This window comes from Epinephelus fuscoguttatus, linkage group LG6 (genome assembly GCF_011397635.1).
Source record: "Epinephelus fuscoguttatus linkage group LG6, E.fuscoguttatus.final_Chr_v1".
In the NCBI taxonomy this organism is placed as follows: Eukaryota; Metazoa; Chordata; class Actinopteri; order Perciformes; family Serranidae; genus Epinephelus; species Epinephelus fuscoguttatus.
The window spans coordinates 2,833,968-2,856,661 of record NC_064757.1 but is presented as its reverse complement, the minus strand read 5'-3'; the positions used below and the strand labels follow the sequence as shown (position 1 = coordinate 2,856,661).

At 41.2% G+C, this 22,694-nt stretch overlaps 1 protein-coding gene across 2 annotated transcripts in view; it reads left to right on the top strand.

Annotated features, from left to right (window-relative positions):
* The window catches only part of arrdc1a (arrestin domain containing 1a), a 50,338-nt gene extending 27,964 nt beyond the window's left edge, over positions 1-22,374 (top strand). Inside the window, exons 2-6 of one of the 2 annotated variants that reach the window (XM_049578806.1) lie at positions 8,414-8,568; positions 10,131-10,313; positions 19,536-19,712; positions 21,056-21,596; positions 22,110-22,374. In XM_049578806.1, coding sequence (XP_049434763.1) covers positions 8,414-8,568; positions 10,131-10,313; positions 19,536-19,712; positions 21,056-21,596; positions 22,110-22,147 — 1,094 coding nt within the window. In that variant the 3' untranslated portion in view covers positions 22,148-22,374. The remainder of the gene's footprint in view (positions 1-8,413; positions 8,569-10,130; positions 10,314-19,535; positions 19,713-21,055; positions 21,597-22,109) is intronic. The other variant, XM_049578805.1, reaches the window with a different exon arrangement.
* The last annotated feature ends 320 nt before the right edge of the window (positions 22,375-22,694 follow it).

Sequence of the window (22,694 nt, the reverse complement as noted above, 5' to 3'; positions counted from 1 at the left end):
TAACATTTTGGCCAGTATCTCAGCATCCACACCGAGCAAGAAAATTGGACGGTAACTGCTACAACAAAGAGGGTCTTTATCTTTTTTTAGAATGAGAGAGATAACAGCCTGGTACAGTGATGGTGGTAACATAGTAGAGTCAAACGCATCATTAAACATATTCAGAAGTATGGGAGAAAGTTTGTCAACAAAAGTTTTGAAAAATTCGGCAGGAAGGCTGTCAGGTCCTGGAGATTTCCTGCTTTGCATTGCCATGATAGCAGATTTGACATCGCTAATGGTAAAAGGAGTGTCTCGTTTCTGAGAAGTTCCAGAGTCAATAATAGGAGTAGGGATGGGTACCGAACTCCGGTTTTGAACGAGCACCGGGGCTGCATTCTTCAAGACCACAGTATTGATAAGCTCTGACCTTAACGGTTGAGATGGCTGAGGGCTGAGTAACAAAATCAGAAAAGTCAGAGAGAAAAGATGGATTGGGCTTGGGAGGGCGGTAAATAACAGCAGTGACCAGGGGAGCAGGGCCGGGGAGTTTAAAAGCAATGTGTTTGAACGACTGAAAGAAGGGAGTGAATATGATAGTGATTCTTAGGTCTCTCTTATGGACTGAGGCCACGCCGCCGCCTCTTCCAGTGAGATGGGGCTGGTCAATGTAAGTGTATCCAAAGGGGGTGGCTTGGTTAAGTGTAAAATAGTCCAGATGTTTGTGCCAGGTTTCTGTGATGCAGAGGAAGTCTAGGTTGTTGTCAGTAATGAATTCGTTTAAGATCAGTGCTTTGTTGTTGAGTGAACGGGTGTTTAGCAGTGCCAGTTTGAGGAAATGCTGCTGTGTGATTGGCTGTGAGGAATGGGGGAGTTGGCGGAGGTTGGGATCGGACCGTTTGACGTGTTTTGTTGAGAGGTTGCATTTGTTCACAGAGTTGAACCTGTTATAGGGATGGAGGGGTCCGACTGAGATGATAGACCGAACGGGGAGAGCAGCAGCAGGTGGGGACAGTGACAGAGCAGCAGCAGGAGGGGACAATGATAGCTGGGGCCTGTACGGGGGTGCTGTGGCAGGAGGAGGTACCCAGAGATGACACCAGAGAGCAAGAAGGAGGTAACGGTGTGTGGGTAAACACTGTCAGTCATGTGGGTAGCTTTGCACAGTGTGCTGTAAATTGGCAGCTGACATTTGGCTGCCCATCTTATTGGGATGAAAACCGTCACTTTTTAAAAAGGACTGTCAGTCCCAGAATAAATTAAAATTATTGATGAAGCCCACATTGCATGTCCTGCAGGCAGATAGGAGCCAGGTGTGGAGGGAGAGGGTTCTGCTGAAGATCTCTTGCCGCGAGGAGCAACCAGGGACCAGGATGCAGGCTCACATGGAGTGGAGCTCCAACTGGAGCCCACAGCGACGAAACTGTTTAGCAGAAGTGACTCACAGAAAGCACGGCAAAGGACAGGGCATCAGCAGCAGGATTTACCGGCATGGGCCCTACACTTGGGCCCAGTGCGGAGATCAGGCTTCAGGCTTTGGAAGAGGTGTTAAGAAGCATCTTGACACCCGGAGAGTCCTCGGCTGGATATGCTCCAGCTGGTCGTGGCTAGCAGCCTGGCTAAAAAATAAAGATGGCATTAAAATTCAGAATGGCAATGTTTGGAAAAACTACTTGTCAAATTTATATCTAAATCCTGAAAATGACGGTTTAAACACACAGCAGATGTCCACAATTGACAAAATAAAATCATTAGAAATTGCAATAAAAGACAACCAAAATGCTTTGGACGGTCTAATTACGATTGAGGAGCTACAAGAAAAACTTGCTCATCTTAAAAATGGAAAGGCTTGTGGCATCCATGGTATCAGGACAGAAATGTTAAAACACAGTAGCAATAAACTTAAACTGGCTATACTAAAATTATTTAATTTAGTGTTAAAAAGTGGAATTTACCCTACAATTTGGAACAAAGGATTGATTACTCCTATCTTTAAAAGCAGAGACACTCTAAATCCTAATAATTATAGGGGTATTTGTGTAAATTCCAATTTAGGGAAACTATTTTGTAGCATTCTAAATTCAAGAATACTGTCCTGCCTGACTGATAGCATTGTATTAAGTAAATCACAAATTGGCTTTATACCCAAACATAGAACAACAGATCACATTTTTACTCTCCATATTCTAATCCAAAAACATGTACATCAAAAAAATAAAGGGAAAATATATGCTTGCTTTGTTGATTTCAGGAAAGCTTTTGATTCAATTTGGCACAATGGTCTTTTCTTTCAATTACTCAAAAATGTTATTGGAGGCAAAGTTTATGATCTAATTAAATGTAAATACTCTGAAAATGAGTGTGCTATAAAAATTGGAAAGAAAAGAACGGATTTCTTCAAGCAGTGTTGCGGGGTCCATCAAGGTTGTAATATGTCCCCGACACTTTTCAATATACATATTGACGAAGTAGCAAAACTACTTGAAAACTCCCCAGCCCCAGGACTTGACTTGGAGGGGAAGGAAGTCAAGTGTCTGTTTTATGCAGATGACCTCCTACTTTTATCACAAACAAAATAAGGAATGCAAGAATATCTGGACATACTTCATGATTATTGTGTAAATTGGGCAATAAGAGTAAACCTGGATAAAACTAAAATTGTACTATTTCACAAGAAAGCAAGATCACAATCTAAAAAGTATCAATTTACTTTGGGAGAGACAACACTGAGTCACGCAATGGAATACACTTACCTTGGCCTATCTATCAAAGCTTCGGGCTGTTTGTTAAAGCTGTGAGCTCACTGGCAGATAAAGCCCGTAGAGCATATTACAGCATACGAAAAGTGCTATTCAAATTAAACCCCCCCAATCAAGATCTGGCTTAAAATTTTCCAAAGTATTATTGAACAAATCCTCCTATATGGAAGTGAAGTTTGGGGCCCGTTACTTAAACAAGACTACTGGGACTCAAACCCTGTTGAAAAAGTGCATCTTGAATTCTGCAAAAATATACTGAGAGTCCACAGAAACTGCCCATACCAAGGCTGCAGAGCAGAGCTGGGCCAGTTCCCCCTCTTAATTAAAATTAAAAAGAGAACTATCAAATTTTGGAACCACTTGATAGAGTCTGATTTAGACTCATACCAGCACAGAGCATACTTGGAGCAACAGGGCTGTCTGAACCCAGAAAATAATACCTGGAACTGGACAAATGAGGAAATCAGATTGACAAGTCATAATGACACTACAAAAAAAAATTCCATATTCACAAATAAAACAAATCGACAAAGATAATAAAAAAAAAAATATTGCAAACAGTGGAAAACAGAAACTCAAACAATCAATAAACTAGAATGTTATAATTTACTGGACAGAGAATTTCAATTGGCCCAATATTTAACCCAAATAAAACACCCCCCAAAAAGACAAACTCTTACAAAATATAGACTCAGTGACCATAAACTTGCCATTGAAACTGATCGCCATAAAAAAGAATGGCAAGAAAGAACAAAAAGAATTTGTGTCCACTGTGATACAGGAGAAGTAGAGACTGAAACTCACTTCCTCACAATATTTGCTTGTTTCATCGATTTCAAAAAAGCTTTTGATTCCATTTGGCATGAAGGACTTTTCTACAAAATCCTTCAAAGTGGACTAGGTGGTAAAACATGTGGTGTCATTAAATGCATGTACAAACACAACACTGCTGTGAAAATTCACAATCAAAGAACAGAATACTTTACTCAAGGACACAGTGTAAAACAAGGATGCTGTTTAAGTCCCACATTATTCAACCTGTATATAAATGAACTTACAGACCAGTTGAACCACTGAACAGCTCCAGGCCTCACACTCTTTGACACAGAGATTAGATATTTGCTCTATGCAGGTGACCGGATTCTGTTGTCCCCAACCAGTGATGGTCTTCAACATAACCTGACCATCCTGGAACAATACTGCCATAACTGGGCCTTGGATGTAAATTTTAAGAAAAGCCCAGATGTCTTGAAAACAAATACCATTTTACTTTAAACAATACGGTAATTGAACACACAAAAAGTTATACTTACCTTGGTCTGACCATATCTGCATCAGGAAGTTTCAACAGTAAATGCAGTAAATGCACTCAAAGAAAAAGCTCGCAGGGCAATGTATGCTTCATCCTCTTGAGGGTCGTGTGGAGGCTGAAGCCTATCCCAGCTGACACTGGGCGAGAGGCAGGGTACACCCTGGACAGGTCGCCAGACTATCGCAGGGCTGATACATAGAGACAGACAACCACTCACGCTCACGTTCACGTTCACACCTACGGACAGTTTAGAGTTACCAATTAACCTAGTCCCCAATCTGCATGTTTTTGGACTGTGGGAGGAAGCTGGAGTGCCCGGAGAGAACCCATGCTGACACAGGGAGAACATGCAAACTCCGCACAGAAGGGCACACCCAGGATCGAACCGGCAACCCTCTTGCTGTGAGGCGACAGTGCTAACCACTACACCACCGTGCCGCCTGGGCAATGTATGCATCAAAAACAAATTATTCAACATTGACATATGTAATTTTGCCAATAGCCTTGTATGGAAGTGAGGTCTGGGGTCCACTCAGTGGATTGGAGTATGGCTCATGGGATAAACACCCAATAGAGGCTGTCCACACTGAATTCCAGTATCAGTGCCACAGATACATTTGCAAATATGTATTTTTTACTTATCTTAAGATATTTAAACTATCCTCTTACCTAAATTATTGCATGACAAATGACATGAAATGTGTTTTTAATCCACTAACTTATATCTACTGCCATATAAACTCTTCAGTAACAGAATAAACATTTTTATCTCACTGCACAAACATTAATGTAAGAATAGCTAGCTTAAGTGCTGCGACTGCGCACGTTAACAGTTCAATATGGCCATGCCGCCGTGCAGTATCCAGGAACTGGCTTACACATCGACTGAAATTACAAGAAACTCATCATTTCACCAATATAACATTACAATAACACATACAGTGCTTTATGTACGGTAATTACCTTAAACAGGAGGAATAGTAGTGAGAGAGGAATGAGGACAAACACGCAGCTCTGCCGTTCACTGGTCTGTATTGAGTGAGGAAGCAAAGTGCGTCTCCCCCTTTCAGAGCCCTGAGGCATTACCAACAGATCACCAAGCAATCAACTCACTCATTCAAGGCTCTGCACCACCTATCTGTGTCCATTTACTTGCCTTTCTGTTTGCATATCTTGACAATAACCAATACCAGTACACATTAGTACCCAATAATGACAACAAATAAAATTACTAGGGCTGTAGTCAACCAAAGAAAATCTTGGTTGACTGAAGTCGCACATAATCTTCAACTAATCGATTAGTCGTGGGGAAAAAAAATCTGCACGTTATTTTTACTTCTGCAGTGGCGTGTCTGTGTCACTCTGCAGTTACACCCCCAAAACACTAATCGGCGGTGGAGGACTGTGTTAAGTGCTGTAAAATTTAGTTAAAATCAAACTTTATTTATATAGTTGATTCAAAACACACATTAAATAAGACTTAATAGAGACAATTTCAAACACAAGTACGCAAATTGGCTTCACTATAAATCGCAGAACTGACAGACAAACACTTGTCTTTATCTGGACACATTTCCCCCAGGTGCGTGGCATCAATCCGACTACCCATTAGTCTGACTACCCAAAGGTCCGACCTAGTATTTGAATCCCATTAGGCCAACCTCCCAAAAATCCAACCGCAGTAAAGTTACATTTCAGGGGGGACCAGGCAACTTTCCCCTTTCAGTAAACGCAGAGCAGCGGTACCACTAAACAGCTGCGTTTATCTTATCGACAGGAAATCACATCATCTCCTATATGTAACGTACATGCCCTTATTTGGATAACACATCCTGGTATTCCCCACACACTGGAAGATGTTTTAATGGAGGGGGGGGGGGGCTGCCAACTGAATGAATGAATGAGGGACGTCATTGTATTTTTTTTCCTGCTGTATAGCGTATCGCACATCGCCACTCAGTAGGCTGCTGACTGGCTGCCATAAGCTACACACAAATAAAACGTTAAGAAGTTTTAACAAATGCAAATTTTATTAATTTTTTTTCCATAAGGAGGCTAACAGTAGAATTCACCACATGAAAAAAGCAGACAAGAACTACCGTAGTTTGAGTGCTGTCCTTGGTGCTGAAGATGTCACCGAGCCTGTTACAGGCAGCGGTTATAACAAAATCACTTTAAGCACTGTCCTTGGTGCTGAAGATGCAAAAACAAACAAATGTCTATACTTCAAAACTCACTACCTCTGACATGACGAACCAAGACAGTGTACATAGATAAAAAAACAACATCAGCAGAAAAAGTCTTTATGTGTGGGGAATACCGGGATATCTTATCCAGATAAGGGCATGTACGTCACATATAGCAGATGGATGTGATTTCCCGTCGATGAGATAAACGCAAATGTCCTCACAGTCCGAGCCGGCGTAGTGAGGGAGAAATGTACAGACTGCTTCATGTTGGAAGTGCTGTGGTCGGACTAACGGCCGGTGGGACTACTGGGTATGAAACAATTTGGCTCCATTACAACTCACAACATTCACCAAAAAAACAACTGTCTTATACTAAACATGTTTTCCAAGCAAATACAACATGCTAACGTTATTAGCACCAGCCTATGGCATTTTACATGGTATACATTAGCCTAGCGACAAGCGGAGATTTCCTCTGCTCATATGAAGCCAGGATAAATCCCGAAGTATAAATCTCTGAAGGACAAATCGCACACAAGACTTAAAATGCTTTTTTAGTGGAGGCTTTAGTGTCTTCACAATTTATTGTTTCTTATCTGTGAAATACAAGTAAATACAAGCTTCGTTTCCACTGAGGAAAAATGGTTTTCATCTTACATAAACAGACAGGAGGTCTGCGTCACCGCGACGCTGAGCGTGAGGATGGGCGAAATTACACATTTCACCTGGGGTTTGATGACTCTGAGATGGATTACTCTTGTTTGTCATATAATAACCTATTACATTTGCGATTTGTGTTGCAAAGGGTCTGGGTTAGTGCAGTGGATGTTTAGTTGCATGCAAGACTCTGTCTGTAAAAAAGCATTAGAAAACTAACATCACTTAACTTTGGTGAAGTCAACTAACCAACAGCCTACCTGCATCACAACAGTAACTCAATAAACAGCATTAAATCACAATTGACAAAGTTAAACAGTCTTGCTTAGCCTGTATAACTGTAACAATACTATGCCCAGTTGTTACATTACCAGTCCTTGAATGGATGGAGGGAAGAGTTGAGTTGTGGCTTGTTGCTTTTGTTAACCGGCGGAGGAAGGCTGGAAAGAGCTGTGGTTCCAGGTGCAGTCTTTGTTGTGTCCTTGTTCTGAAGGCGCAGATCCAAGGAAGCTGGTCGCTTGGGGTCCTTGCAGAGTTAGATGTTGGGGTGCTAACTCAACTTGGTTCTCCTTGTTGCTGGAAAGTTAGTTGCAAACCTTGTTTTTGGCACACTAACTTTGTTGGTCTCCAGGATCTGCTCCTGCTGTGGGTATGCAGGTCGTGGTCCAGGAGGAAAGAGCGCAAAAGAGTCTTAGGAGCAAGAGCCGGTCAGCACCTCAAGGAAAGAGCTGCAAGAGTCTGTAGAGCAAGTGCCCCGTTCAGTGGTTCAGGGGCAAGTACATCTGAGCCGGTCAGCAGTTCAGGAGAAAGAGCACAGAGAGAGTGACGAGAGGAAAAACTTCTCCTATAAAAAGTATTTTGGCCCAGTCATGATGTTTTGGTGAACACTACATCTGGTGCCTCGCTTCCTTTCTACACATTGCTGTCATGGTTATTATTATGATGGGCTCTCAAGCATGAAAGAACTCAGCCAGCCCCTGTCTTTAGCCTTTATTAGGCCACTCAACTGCTGGAGTTCATTTTTCCAGGTAAAGCACTCCCTGCAGTGTGATGAGGAAGACCACAGAAACTCAAAAGCAACCCAACCGGTCTTTTAACTGTTGTGAATCTAAATCTGTCATTTGAAACAAGTGTGCGTTCACTGCCACAGTGCCTGCAGGTGTATCAGGAGTCTTGTCTTGATGCTTACATGAACAGTCAGGGAAATAACTGGTTGTTTGTCAGGTTTTTAAAGTTTATGGAGTGGTAACATCTAGGAAAAGGTTTTCATATGTCTATAGAGCATCATATATCCTGTGAGCAGTAATTCTCTACCATGATATAACCCTGTCAAATTGTGTGCCATAATTCCATTGCACAAAACTTATTTTTAAAGTGAGCAGCAACCAAGTCTAAAAATTCTGCCAAAACGATTAAAAAGAACATGGAAACTGTGTGATAACCCTGTTTTAACAACCTATTAGTCTGCATTTGCTATATATGATAAATCTAATATGTATTTGACTTCTTCTCCACAGACACTGCTCCGACATCATTTGAAGGCAGCTATGGTAGGATCGTTTACAGAGTGAGAGCTTTTATTGACACACCACGATTTGCCAAGGACTACAACACAGAGAAAGCTTTCTACCTGCTCAGGCTTCTAAATCTGAATGAAGTGCCAGACGTATGGGTGAGACATGAATAGATATGTATGTAAATGGTCAATCCTTGATTTGTTCGATTAACACACAAGGCTGATCTAGGTCCTCAGAGTTCAACAACCCACCACCAGCTAGGGCTGGGTATTTGTGCTACAACTCCATTTTCAAAAATATTTGGACACTGTGTAAAGCACAAATAAAAACAGAATGCAATGACATGCATATCCTTCTGACCTATATTCAGTTGAATTCAGTACAAAGACAAAATATTTTATGTTCCAATTTTATTTTGTAAATATACACTCATTCTGAATATGATGCCTGCAAAATGTTCCAAAAAAGTTGGGACAGGAGCAACAAAAGATTGCAAAAGTTGTGGAATCCACCTGGAACTTTTCACAGGTAAATAGGTTCATTGGTAACAGGTGATAGTATTATGACTAGGTTTAAACAGAGCATCCTTGAAGGCTTAGTCAATTGCAAGCAAGGATGGCACAAACTGTTGGACAATAGCCCAATAGTTTAAGAATGTTTCTCAGCCTGGGGCGTCGGTGTCTTAGTGGTAGAGCAGGTGCCCCATGTACAAGGCTGTTGCCGCAGCGGCCTGGGTTCGAATCCAGCCTGTGGCCCTTTGCGGCATGTCATCCCCTTTCTCTCTCTCCGTCCTTCACACTCACCTGTCCTGTCCATTAAAGGCAAAATTGGCCAAAAAATATCTTTAAAAAAAAAAAAAAAAGAATGTTTCACAGCCTACACTTGCAAGGAATTGAGGGATTTCATCACCTCGATCACAGTGAGCCTGTTACAGACAAGTGATTATGCTGGTGGCCATGTGGTTGATGACTTTATTCAGTCGTGTGTTGACTGCTTTTTAAATCTGAATGTCACCCAAATATGAGATGTACAGTCTGTGAACATTTTAGAAGAAAGCCCTCCACAGTCTTTCAGACAGTTCAGGGTCAGATCATTAAAAAACTTCAGTGTTAGAAATATTGGGTACTGTCATTGATGATCAGCTGACATCACAACTCAGTAGCAAAAAAGCTGAGCAACAGCTGCACTTCCTCTGGACCCTCAGCTGGTTTGGGGTGTCAAAGACAAAAATAAGTCTTCATAGCTCAACATTTTAAAAAGGGCTGAAGTCCAGAGGAATTCAAGAGTCACTGTTGTTATTGTCAAGTTGCCAAAAAAAAATCTCCCGTGACTTCACAGTGACAACAAGACTCTCAGAAGCTGCACACAGTCACTGTGTCATTTGTTTGTTAACTAAGAAACAACTCCACCTTTTCTAATTGTGTAATGGTTAAACAAATGAGTCACAAATACATATTTGTCAGTGAACTAATTCAGTTTGGATTAAGCCAGGCTAGCTGTTTCCCAGTGTTTCCAGCCTTTATGCTAAGTTTGGCTAACCATGTTGTGACTCCAGTTCTGTATTAAAAACACAGAAATGATATTGATTTCCATCCATCCTGTCGTCTAACTTGTCATGTAACTAGGAAAGAAAACGAATAAGCCTGTTTAAATGTTGAAATATTCCTTTTAATAAACATGTATGATGTGATGTTATTTCACCATCTTCTCCATGCAGGGAACCTGTTCATCTGCTGTGACGCAGCAATTCACCTACATGCTGATGAAAACAGGCACAGTGGTCCTGAAGGCCGAAACCGACATGAAGGGTTACACACCAGGCCAGATCATCAAGGTGATGGCCAATATCCACAACCAGTCTGGGAAGAACACAAGCAACATGGTGGCCAGCCTGATGCAGGTAAACACTTGTTACAACCAAACCTCTAAGGTTATGTTCAGGCATACAGATTAAAATCTACTTTATCAAAGAACTACCGCCAAATCAGAGTGATCCAAATCTCCCATTACATTTAAAGGCAATACAATATTTTTGCACTAATTTATAATGTATTGATTTTATGATTTGATTACTGTTTTATTAAACCTCTGTGTTGGTGGATTCCTTATGTTTTTGTCCCTCCATCCATCCACCCGTCCATCCGTCCGTCCGTCCATCCGTCCGTCTGTCCATCCATCCGTCGGCCTCATCCTTGTGATAGGTCAAGATTGCCTCAAGGGAATTTCTTCCAATTTGGCACAAATGTTCACTTGGACTCAACAATGACCTGATTGGATTTTGATGGTCAAAGGTCAAGGTCAGTGTGACCTTGCATGTGTCTCATTCTTATGAACATGATATCTCAAGAACACTTTAAGGGAATTCCTTTAAATTTGGCTGACAAATATACACTTGGACTGAAGAATGAATTGATTTGAATTTTGTGGTCAAAGGTCAAGGTCAGTGTGAGCTCACAAAATGGACCATAACTCAAGAGTTAATATGCTAATTATTACAAAACTTCATACAGTGTCCAGTAGGATAACATAATGAAGTTATGACATTTTTATATCCAAAAGTTCAAAAGGGGAGTATTTTAGATCATTGTTACAGTACAATCAGCAGTGCCCATTATGCCAGCTTCAGACCAGGGTGAGTTATAACAATAACAAACTTAACTTAAACTTAAGAGAGGCTAAACCACTGTACCCTGACAAACTCCAACTGCACTTAGCTGACGACTGTGCATCTGTCTGGAGGAGGTCTCAGACAGATCACCAACTGCGGACCTAAAACATGCCAAGCTGACAGCTGACCAATATTGGGCCGTTGGTGAGCGTCTGTCGCTCTAGTTTTTGCGATGTGTCCTGCACCGTCAACTTTTTTTCAGCTGTTTCAGTATATTGAATTGGCGTTAGAGATGGCACAGCCCATCAGTGAATGTAATCACTCTAATAGGCAGTTTAGCTGAGTGCAATAGAAGAGGAACAGAGGTAAGGAAAGCAAATAAACCTCTAATGTCATGAGCGAGTGAGATAAGAACAAACTTGCTATATTAGGTAAGATTATTTTTAGCCATTGAGTTTTTTTTTTTTTTTTTTAGCAGAAATGGTTCGTAATAGTTTCTGTTATTGTTTCAAAAGGTGTGGCTGCATTAGACAGATACAAACAAATACAAATTATATTTTCTTGTTTATTGTTTACAAGAAAAACTAACAAAACTAAATTCTTGACAGTTTCAATATGTCAGTTCTCAACATTGTCAGTATCAAAGTCAACAAATAACAGAGAATGTGTTCAAAACTGAACAAAAAATAAATAAACCATCACATCATCAAATTAATATTTAGTAGTCCTGCCACTGGCACGTAGTAGAGCTCTAATCCTGGCTGGCATGTTCCCCACGAGCCTTTCACACTGTTGAGGGGTAATCTTGTCCCATTCTTCTTGAATTACTGCTTTTAATTCTTCTAAATTCTTTGGTTTATGCTTTGAAACAGACCTTTTGATAATCCACCACAGATTTTCAATGGGGCTCATGTCCGGGGATTGAGCTGGCCACTGTAAGACCTGGATACTGTGCTCCTGCAGCCAAGTTCTACTGGCCTTGGATGTGTGGCAAGGGGCATTATCTTGTTGAAACATCCAGTTTTTACCTCGACGGAACAGTGCACGCGCAGAAGGGAGCATGTGGGTTTCGAGAATGGTACAATACTTGGTAGAGTTCAATGTGCCATCACAGACAGTGAGATGACCAACACCAGCAGCATTCATGCATCCCCAAACCATGATACTGCCTCCACCATGCTTGACAGTAGGTACTGTACATGCTGGAGATAATGCTTCGCCTGGCCTTCTGCGTACCCTCGCATTAGTAGGAGTAAGATGAAGCTGGAAACTGGACTCATCTGACCACAAAATCTTCGTCCAATTCCTGGCTGTCCAGTTCTTGTGTGCCTGGGCCCAATGACGCCGGGCTAACCTCTGTCTCTCATTGATCAGGGGCTTCTTGATAGCCTTGTAGGACCTTAAGCCATGATCTAAAAGTCGGCCACGTACAGTGCGGGTGGAACACTGGACACCAGTTTGGTTTAACCACTGCTGCTGAAGCTCCTGTGATGTCATTCAGCGGTTTTGCCTGCACATGCGGATCAGGATGCGGTCATTTCTTGCTGAAGAAACCCTTGGACGCCCAGATCTTGGTTTGTCTTCCAAGCTGTTGGTTCGTGTGTATTTCTGCAGAGTGTATCCAACTGCTGAAGGACTGCATCTGCACTTCCTGGCTATCTGGCGGCAGCTGTACCCTTCCTGGCTGAGAATCTTTATCTTCAGGCGTGTTTCCTGCGTTAGGTTCCTTGTTTTAGCCATTTTTGTGTCTGAAGAACTTTCAAATGTGCTGGCTTTATGTAGACACGAAGCTTGGCAACAAAAATTGTGTCTTTTAATAAAGAGAACAACCTTCATCACTGGTACCAAAATGAGCCAATACTCAAAATTTCTTATGTATTTTTATGGAACCAATCAATTTTAAGTTTTTAATGGCTTTTTTAGGATTTATTTAGTATTTTGGCTGTGACTGTACTAAAAGAAATTGCACTTGAAGACCTAAGAGTGATTCTTAATGCAATATTTCACAAATGCATGGGGTGTCCGAAAACTTTTTTCCACCACTGTAGTTCTTAGTTGTGAGTTTGGTGTGTCTGGGCCTTGAAGCCCCCCACTCCATTATCAACTATCTCCAGGCCAATGATCTGAACGAGTTCCACTGTAATTTTGGAAAAAAACATGGAGATGGTTTTGGATTTTAGAAAGAGTTAAGCCCCACCTACCCACATCCCATCAAAATATCTGCTGCGAGAAATTCTTCTGTTTTCAAAGGATGAATCCCTGAATCATCCCATAACTACAGAAATAACGATGTCTTTGTACTCTTAACATGTGCTTTTAAGTTTATTTGGGATTCAGACATTACCGTTGATTAGAAGCTTTTTTTTTTCATTGCTTTGTGTTAGGGTTCTTGTTTTTTTACTATTAGATCAATAAACTGTGCTTAATGTAAAACAAAACAGATAATATACACCGTTTTCTAACAAGTCTGCCATATCAACTTTATAAGGTGATTATATGCCAATGTTTTTTTTTACCCACAAGTGGCCAACATTTTTATAAATAGATTACAACCCCAATTCCAGTTGTGATGCTGTGTAAAACATAAATGAAACAGAATGCAATGATTTGTATGACCTTTTGATCTATATTCAATAGAATACAATACACAGACAAGATATTTAATGTTCAAACTGATAAACTTTATTGTCTTTTGTAAATATACACTCATTCTGAATTTGATGCCTGCAACACATCATAATATAGTTGTTTACCACTCTGTGACATCACCTTTTCTTTCAACAACACTCAGTAAGTCTTTAGGAACTAAAGACACTTATTGTTGAAGTTTTGAAAGTGAAAGTCTTTCCCAGTCTTGTTTGATAAATGACTTTTGTTGATCAACAGTCCGGGGTTTCTGTTGTCGTATTTTGCACTTCATAATCAATCAATCAATCAATCAATCATTTTTATTTATAAAGCCCAATATCACAAATCACAATTTGCCTCACAGGGCTTTACAGCATACAACATCCCTCTGTCCTTAGGACCCGCACAGCGGATAAGGAAAAACTCCCCCCCCTCCCAAAAAAAACCTTTAGCGGGGGAAAAAACTGTAGACACCACAGGAAGAGCAACTGAGGAGGGATCCCTCTTCCAGGACGGACAGACGTGCAATAGATGTCGTACAGAACAGATCAGCATAATAAATTAACAGTAATCCGTAGGCTATGACACAATGAGACGGAAAGAGAGACAGAGAGAGAGAGAGAGAGATGCAGGACAGACGGTAATGACAGTAGCTTACAACAACATTATTGAAAGTAATAATATTATCGTTATAGTTCTGGCTACTGTGGTACAATATGTTGAAAGTATATATTAATATCTGGCAGTATACATGTGTGACAATAATCATGTGTATAATAACAGCAGAAGTATGACTAATGACTAATGATGGCAGTAGCAGCAGCAAGAGGCATCTGGCAGGACCACGGCAGCAGCACAACCACACACGTCACGCTATCCAGGCACCGCTGCGATATGAGTTAATCTGAGAGACAGTGGAGCACAAAGGCTCCGGAGAAGAAGCCAAGTTAGTGACATCCAGAATGGCCGAGTTAGCAAGATGCAGTAATAGAATACGAGAGAGAGAGAGAGATGAAGAGAAGGTGCCGGGTGTATTATAGGGGGGGCCTCCGGCAGACTAGGCCTAAGTCAGCCTAACTAGGGGCTGGTACAGGGCAAGCCTGAGCCAGCCCTAACTATAAGCTTTATCAAAGAGGAAAGTCTTAAGTCTAGTCTTAAATGTGAAGACGGTGTCTGCCTCCCGGACCGTAACAGGAAGATGATTCCACAGGAGAGGAGCCTGATAGCTGAAGGCTCTGGCTCTTGATCTTACGGCTCTTGAGAGTTACGATAATCCAGCCTTGAGGTAACAAAAGCATGGACCAATTTTTCTGCATCTTTTCGGGTCAGGATAGGCTTAATTTTCACGATATTACGCAGATTAAAAAATGCAGTCCGTGAGGTTTGTTTTAAATGAGAATTAAAAGACAAATCTTGATCAAATGTTACTCGGAGGTTTCTTACGGTAGTGCTAGAGGCCAGAGCAATGCCATCTAGAGAAACTATGTCATCAGATAAAGAGTCTCTGAGTTGTTTGAGGCCAAGAACAGTAACTTCAGTTTTGTCTGAATTTAACATCAGGAAATTGGTGCTCATCCAAGTTTTTATGTCTTTAAGGCAGTTATGGAGTTTAGTTAATCGATTACTTTCTTCTGGCTTCATCGATAAATACAACTGTGTATCATCCGCATAACAATGGAAATTTATAGAGTGATTTCTAATGATGTCACCTAAAGGAAGCATATAGAGTAAATAGGATTGGTCCGAGCACAGAACCTTGCGGAACTTTAGTACGTAAGGATGATTCATTATGAATGTCAACAAACTGAAAACGATCAGATAAATAAGATTTAAACCAGCTCAGTGCGGAACCTTTTAGGCCAATTAAGTGTTCCAGTCTCTTCAGTAGAATTTGATGGTCAATAGTGTCAAACGCCGCACTAAGATCTAATAAAACAAGTACAGAGACAAGTCCTTTGTCTGAAGCAATCAGAAGGTCATTTGTAATTTTAACTAGTGCTGTCTCAGTGCTATGATGCACTCTAAATCCTGACTGAAATTCCTCAAATAAATTATCATGGAGAAAATCACACAGCTGGTCTGCGACTACTTTCTCAAGGATCTTTGACATAAAGGGAAGATTAGATATTGGTCTATAGTTGGCTAACACCTCTGGAACCAGGATGGGCTTTTTTAGTAGAGGTTTAATTACAGCTACCTTAAAAGGTAAAAACTGTGGTACATAGCCTGTTAATAAGGATATATTGATCATATCTAATATATGAGTGTAATGTGCCACACATGTTATTGAGAGACAGGTTTGGACTGCAGGCAGGTCAGTCTAGTATGTGCACTCTTTTACCATGAAGTCTAGCTGTTGTAACACATGCAGAATGTGGCTTGGCATTGTCTTGCTGGAATAAGCAAGGACGTCCCTGAAAAGACATCTGTTTTTCCAAAAATTGTATGTGCTGTTCAAAATTAAAGGGGAACTGTGCCTATTTTCAAAATTCATACATGTTATTACTGTGGTCTAAGGCAGTCTAAAAATATTACTAAACATAACCAATTCTCTCCCAAATCTAAAAGCTAGAGTCAAATTTGCAGTGTCATCAAGTATGATGTCTAGAGCTGCTCCATGGACAGTAAATGGTGAAAGATGTTCTATTATGCTGAGAACACCCAGGGGAATGTTTTAGTATATGGGTACATTTTCTGTTTCTGAACACTACAATAAAATAAAGCTCACTTGGGTATAAAAAAGAAAACAAACATTCTGTGGCTCCACAAAATCAGTCTCCCAGTCATTGTCTGTGGAACAGCTCCAGACTTTGTACATTGTGACATCACAAGTTTGAACCTTCTCTGATTTCTGGTTTTGAGAGAAAGTAGCTCATGTTCACTAATAATGATTGAATTTTCTTAGGCCATGGAAATAACATACTGGAATTTTTCATTTAGGTGGTATTCCCCTGTAATGGTTCCCTACCAGATATGCAAGTTACCCATGATGCCATGGGCACTAACACATCCCCATACTATCACAGATGCTGGCTGTGAACTTCAAGCTGGTAACAGTCTAGATGGTTGTTTTCCCTTTTTAGCCCAGATGACACAACGTTCATGATTTCCAAAAACAATTTGAAATGTGGACTCGTCAGACCACAGCACACTTTTGCACTTTGTGTCACTCCATCTCAGATGAGCTTGGGTCCAGAGAAGTCGGCGATGTTTCTGGATGTTCAATCAATTCAATCAATTTTATTTATAAAGCCAAATATCATAAATAACAATTTGCCTCAGAGGGCTTTACAGCATACGACATCCCTCTGTCCTTTGGACCCTCTCAGCGGATAAGGAAAAACTCCCTTAAAAAACCCTTTTAACGGGGAAAAAAAAATGGTAGAAACCTCAGAAAGAGCAACTGAGGAGGTATCCCTCTGCCAAGACGGACAGACGTGCAATAGATGTCATACAGAACAGATCAACATGATAAATTAACAGTAATCTGTATACAAAATGATACATAAAGAGAGACAGAGAGAGATGCAGGACAGACAGTAGTGACAGTAGCTTACAACAACATTAATTTTAGTAATAATATTATAATAACGGTAATTGTGGTACAATATGTTGTTGATATATATTAATATATGATAGTATATGTATGTGACAATAATCATATGTGTATAATAATAGCAGAAGTATGACTAATGATAGCAGCAGCAGGAGGCATCAGGCAGGACCATGGCAGCAGCACAACCACACACATCACACTATTCAGGCACTGCTGCGATATGAGTTAACCTGCCAGACAGTGGAGCACAAAGGCTCTGGAGAAGAAGCCTAGTTAGTGACATGCAGTAGATCCGAGTTAGCGAGATGCAGTAACATGATATGAGTGGGAGAGGGAGAGGGAGAGAGAGGGAGAGAGAGAAAAAGAAGGTGCTCGGTGTATTATAGGAGGTCCCCCGGCAGTCTCGGCCTATGTCAGCCTAACAAGGGGCTGGTCCAAGGCAAGCCTGAGCCAGCCCTAACTATAAGCTTTATCAAAAAGGAACGTCATTGTTGTTGATATATGGCTTTCACTTTGAGTGGTAGAGTCTTAACTAGATGCAGTGATGAACTGTGTATACTGACAATGGTTTTTCAAAGTGTTCCTAATAGACTTGCAACGATTACAAGTTTTTGGGCCGATACCGATTTCCGATTTGCAGGGTTTTTCGATGGCCGATTGCGATTTCATTTTTTTCAAACCACTTTACAGCACACAAGATATTGCAATATTTTCTATCTTCCCTGGAACATTTTAACCAAGATACAACCAGCTTTTCAATAATCATTTCAAACAAACAAACAAAAACAGTGACACAGGTTAAGAAACATTTTCCTTTTTGCTCAAATATAACTTCAGGTACAGTATTAAAATAAATAAGTAAAAAAGACATACATAAATAAAAACATAGATAAATAAAATAATAATTCCGGTTCGATCCCGGGCGTGGGAGCCCTTCTGTGCAGAGTTTGCATGTTCTCCCCGTGTCAGCGTGGGTTCTCTCCGGGCACTCCGGCTTCCTCCCACAGTCCAAAGACATGCAGATTGGGGACTAGGTTAATTGGTGACTCTAAATTGTCCGTAGGTGTGAATGTGAGCGTGAATGGTTGTTTGTCAGCCCTGTGATAGTCTGGCGACCTGTCCAGGGTGTACCCTGCCTCTCGCCCGATGTAGCTGGGATAGGCTCCAGCCCCCCCGCGACCCTCAAGAGGATGAAGCGGTTAGAAGATGAATGAATGAATGAATAATTCTTGGTGTAGAGCATTTGTGGGTAATTTCTTGAATAGACAAAAAAGTAAAAATATCAGTAGTGCGCGGACACACGCCTCATCAATTTCAAGTGGCACAGTGCAGCAGTGAGAACTCTGCAGTTAAGTTTAACACGGACAGTTAACAACTTTCTCCTTCCCTCTTTTGATGTGCGTGCATGAATGATTAAGGTGAGAAGCCACCCATGTTTCACTTTCTCACATCGCCCAAGCCGTGAGTTGCACTTGTGCGTGTGTGTGCATGATGTCAATCATGAGGCGCGGCGGAAATTTGACCAGCGTTTTAAATCAGCATATTTTAGACTGACTGGCTGGTCACAGGTCACGGCCAATCACGTGAAAACTGGCCCAATTCCAAGCACTGCCAATTAATCGGTGCAAGTCTAGTTCCTAAGCCCATGTTGTAATATCCTCTATACAATCATGTTGGTTTTTAATGCAGCGCAGCCTAAGTGGAGTCTTTTAATAATAACAATAATAATAATAATAATAATAATAATAATAATAATAACATGATTTTTAGATGGTAAAATCCATTAATTCCTGCAACTGTGTGTTGAGAAATGTTCTTAGACTTTTTGCCCACACAGTTTTTCACAAAGTGGTGAACCTTGCTTGTGCATGACTGAGCCTTTCAATGATGCTCCTTTAAGACTCAATCATGAAACTATCTGTTTACCTGTGGAATGTTCCAGATGTTTTCTTAGCATTCCACAACTTTGTCAGTCTTTTGTTGTCCCTGTCCCAACTTTTTTGGAGCATGTTGCAGCATCACATTCAGAATAACTGAATATTTACAACAATCAATAAAGTTTATCAGTTTGAACATTAAATATCTTGTCTTTGTACTGTACTCAGTTGAAGAGAGGTTAAAAGGGATGGCAAATCATTACATTCTTGTTCTTGTTTCCTTTTTACACAGCATCCCAAGTGTTTTTGGAATTGGGGTTTCAGATAGCAGCTGGTTCCCTGTCTATTGGCATAAGGCACAGTGGTTTTTTTTAATACTGACTGCCTTTGTATTCCCCAATCACTGTTTACTGAGTCCAGTTTGTGAATCTCGATGTCCACGTGTCTTTTCAGAGAGTGACCTATGAGACGAAGAGGCCCACCCATGATGTGAGGACGATAGCAGAGGTGGAGGGTGGTGTGGTGAAGGCCGGCAAAGAGTTGGAATGGAAGGAGCAGATAATTGTTCCTCCTCTTCCTCAGTCCTCTCTTGCTGGCTGTGATCTTATAAAGATTGAATATTATGTCAAAGTAAGATACCCTCATCCTCTGTTACACTTTCAGCAGTTTTTTGTTTTTTGTAAAGTGGTCACATTTGTCATGTCTCTGATTGTTAAAGACAACTTTATGGGGCATCTGTCAATATAGCCCCTTTCAGCTATACACCTTCTGTAAATGTGCTAGAAATTCTTCAAGTTGGTCTCCTGTCTGAGTAAGCGCCCGAGTCACTAACAAAAAAAAAATTACAATGACAGTCTGCCTATATCAGGCCCGTAATATTTCTGTAATATTAACTCTGAACTTAATGCATTACATTTACTTAGATGTAAGGGCTACCACAGCACAATTTACCCAGTCAGATTAAATGCACTTTTACTTCTTTACTTATTTAAAATAGTTTATATAATTTATCACTCATTGAAATTTATTTTGCACAAAGAAAATAATAAATCATGAAACACTTTGCTTTGCATCAAATGTTTGATATATCACATCTTCACGCTGTAAAAGAGGATAAAAAACATCAAATGTAATCAGAGCAGCAGCCTCCCTTCTTATAATACCAACTGAATGGATGAATAAATGTCCAGCAAAACACTTAACATACATACATGTGAGCAAAAAGTAATTTAATAAGAGTCCCAGCTGAAACATCTTAACATCATCCCTGTATTTGAAGATTCATTAAGAGGAGAGCATCATTAGTTAAGGCCTCAGTGGCTAACGAAGTTTTGAATTCATCACTGATGCAGCCTATGAGAGAGAACAATCTTCTTCTTTCATGTCATGAAACTTTTCAACTCATCGCTTTTTCCAGCTGCCAGATATCAGACAAGAATTGTGGTTTCCTTTTGTTGTGAGCGACACAGCTACAGGCTATAATTCATTTTCAGTGGAAGGACATTAAGCTACAAACTAATGCCTGGCACTTGTCGCTGCTGATGGGCGTGATGCGCTACAGATAAAAGCTGAGCTGGACTCAACTTTTTTCAGTGTACCAAATGATGCAGTAAAGCATCAGCCAATCACATGTTGTTGTTGCTAGCTGTGGAAACATGACTGTGTTATCTAGCGTAGCTAGCGGACACTACGCTAGCTTTACATGCGCTGCAGTGTACACAGGGATGTAATGAGGTGGCAAGATGTGACGTTAAAATGGGCCTCAGACAGATATTTTTTGACCAGATGCAAACTTTTGATGACATTCAGTTGAAGTGCTTTGTGGCAAGTAGCAGACACACACAAGCCTTTGACGATGTAACTACGTCAGAATCTCATTGAGATTGAAAGAGAATCAAACAAAAGATTAGATTGGGGTATAAATTCTGTATTCCTGATGTATTCCTCCATTCTCTTCTCCTCTAATTAATCAGGTCAGTCTTAAGTCTCCAGATGTCATGTTGACATTACCCATTCACATTGGGAACGTCTCTCTGGACAAAAAACTTCACCCTTCCAAAAAAGTAGCCCCTCCTTCCTCTGCTGAAGCTGAAGATACACCAGCATCTGCTTCAACCCCGAACACCTCCACCTCCACCACCACTCTGCCACCTCGCCCTGCCCCAAAACCCGCCCCACGTCCAACTCCTCGCTCCAGGGTGTCCTCCTATAACTCCCCCAGTGCTCCTCCAGCTGAGTACCACCAGGGAGCGGAGGGTGGGACTCAGACGAATGATGGCCTCCCCAACAAGCGCCATTCTCAGCTGGTGTCACCCAATGCTTTCAGCTACGCACCCGGCCTCTTTTTCTCCCAGAACCATCAGCAGCACAATGGGCCCGTCCCTGCACCCGGTGAGCTTCCACTCAGTGGGCCCACAGGGGCCACGGCACCTTACCCCAGTGCAATTGGTACTAGCTCAGTGCCAACACCACTCATCCTGCCTCCAGACTACGGCACCTCAGCGTATCCACAGGGTGAGTTGGCACATGCTTACTCTGCATCTTCCAGGCTCTGGTCATGAATGAGGCTGTGCCTAGAAAAGAACAGAGCTGTAATTAGGACTGATTTAACCACTTCGTCATCTTTAAGGCACACAGTGTCTGAATTGAATGTGTGCTGCAAGGCTAACCTTTATACATTACACCTGTCCAATCTGTGCAATCCAATACAACAGCCCTGACATGAATTCTATGAAGCTTATAATGTTCAGTGAGCAATGATGACAGTGTCAAAGAAGAGTTAATTACCTTGTGTGTAAATGGAGTAAACAAAACATGAGAAACAGCTGGCAGCATAATGCAGGCCAGTACAACAGCAGCCCTATCAACCATCACAATAGTAAACATATAGATAAAGACTTAGACTTAGAGCTGTGTGTGTGTGTGTGTGTGTGTGTGTGTGGGTCATCTGGGGCTCCCACTGATGACATCACATGTGGAGAGTGTGGGATGTAACCAAATGTTTCTGATGGTGACTGTCTGTTACAGAGGCTCCTCCTTCTTATGATGAAAGCTGCAACACATGAAGTGGATGAAGTATCAGCAACCTCCAAACAGGATGATGATCAATTCAGTCTGATGTAAAACAAAATGTTGTCTTGCCGTTTTAAAAAGCAGTAACCTGGACAAAATGATTGCATGAGACAGAGGAAGACTACTGTAACATGTTATGAAGAGGTTATTTAAAGGGCAACTTCTGTATTTTTCAACCTGGGCCCTATTTCTCCATGTGTATGTGTGCGTATGATTCATAGGTACTCATTCTAAAATTGGTTCAGTATTGAGGGAGGCGGATGCAGCCGGCAGCCGCGAAACGAGCTAAAACGGTAATGGGGGCAAATGCGTCCCGTTTAAGTTTGCACATTAAAAGTGCTTTTTTTCCACCACTGACCGGTTCAGATCGCCAGTGCTATCTCTGTAGATAGCATACTAAGCGTTTCCCTGACCCTTCACCTCCTCCCGGCTGTGATGTCATCTCGCGAGAGCTTTGCTTGTTGCCGGACGAAAACAGAGGAGCCATGCTGAGTGCTCAGAGTGGCGCTGGTTGTCCCGGAGTACAGTTGAGAGTTTTAC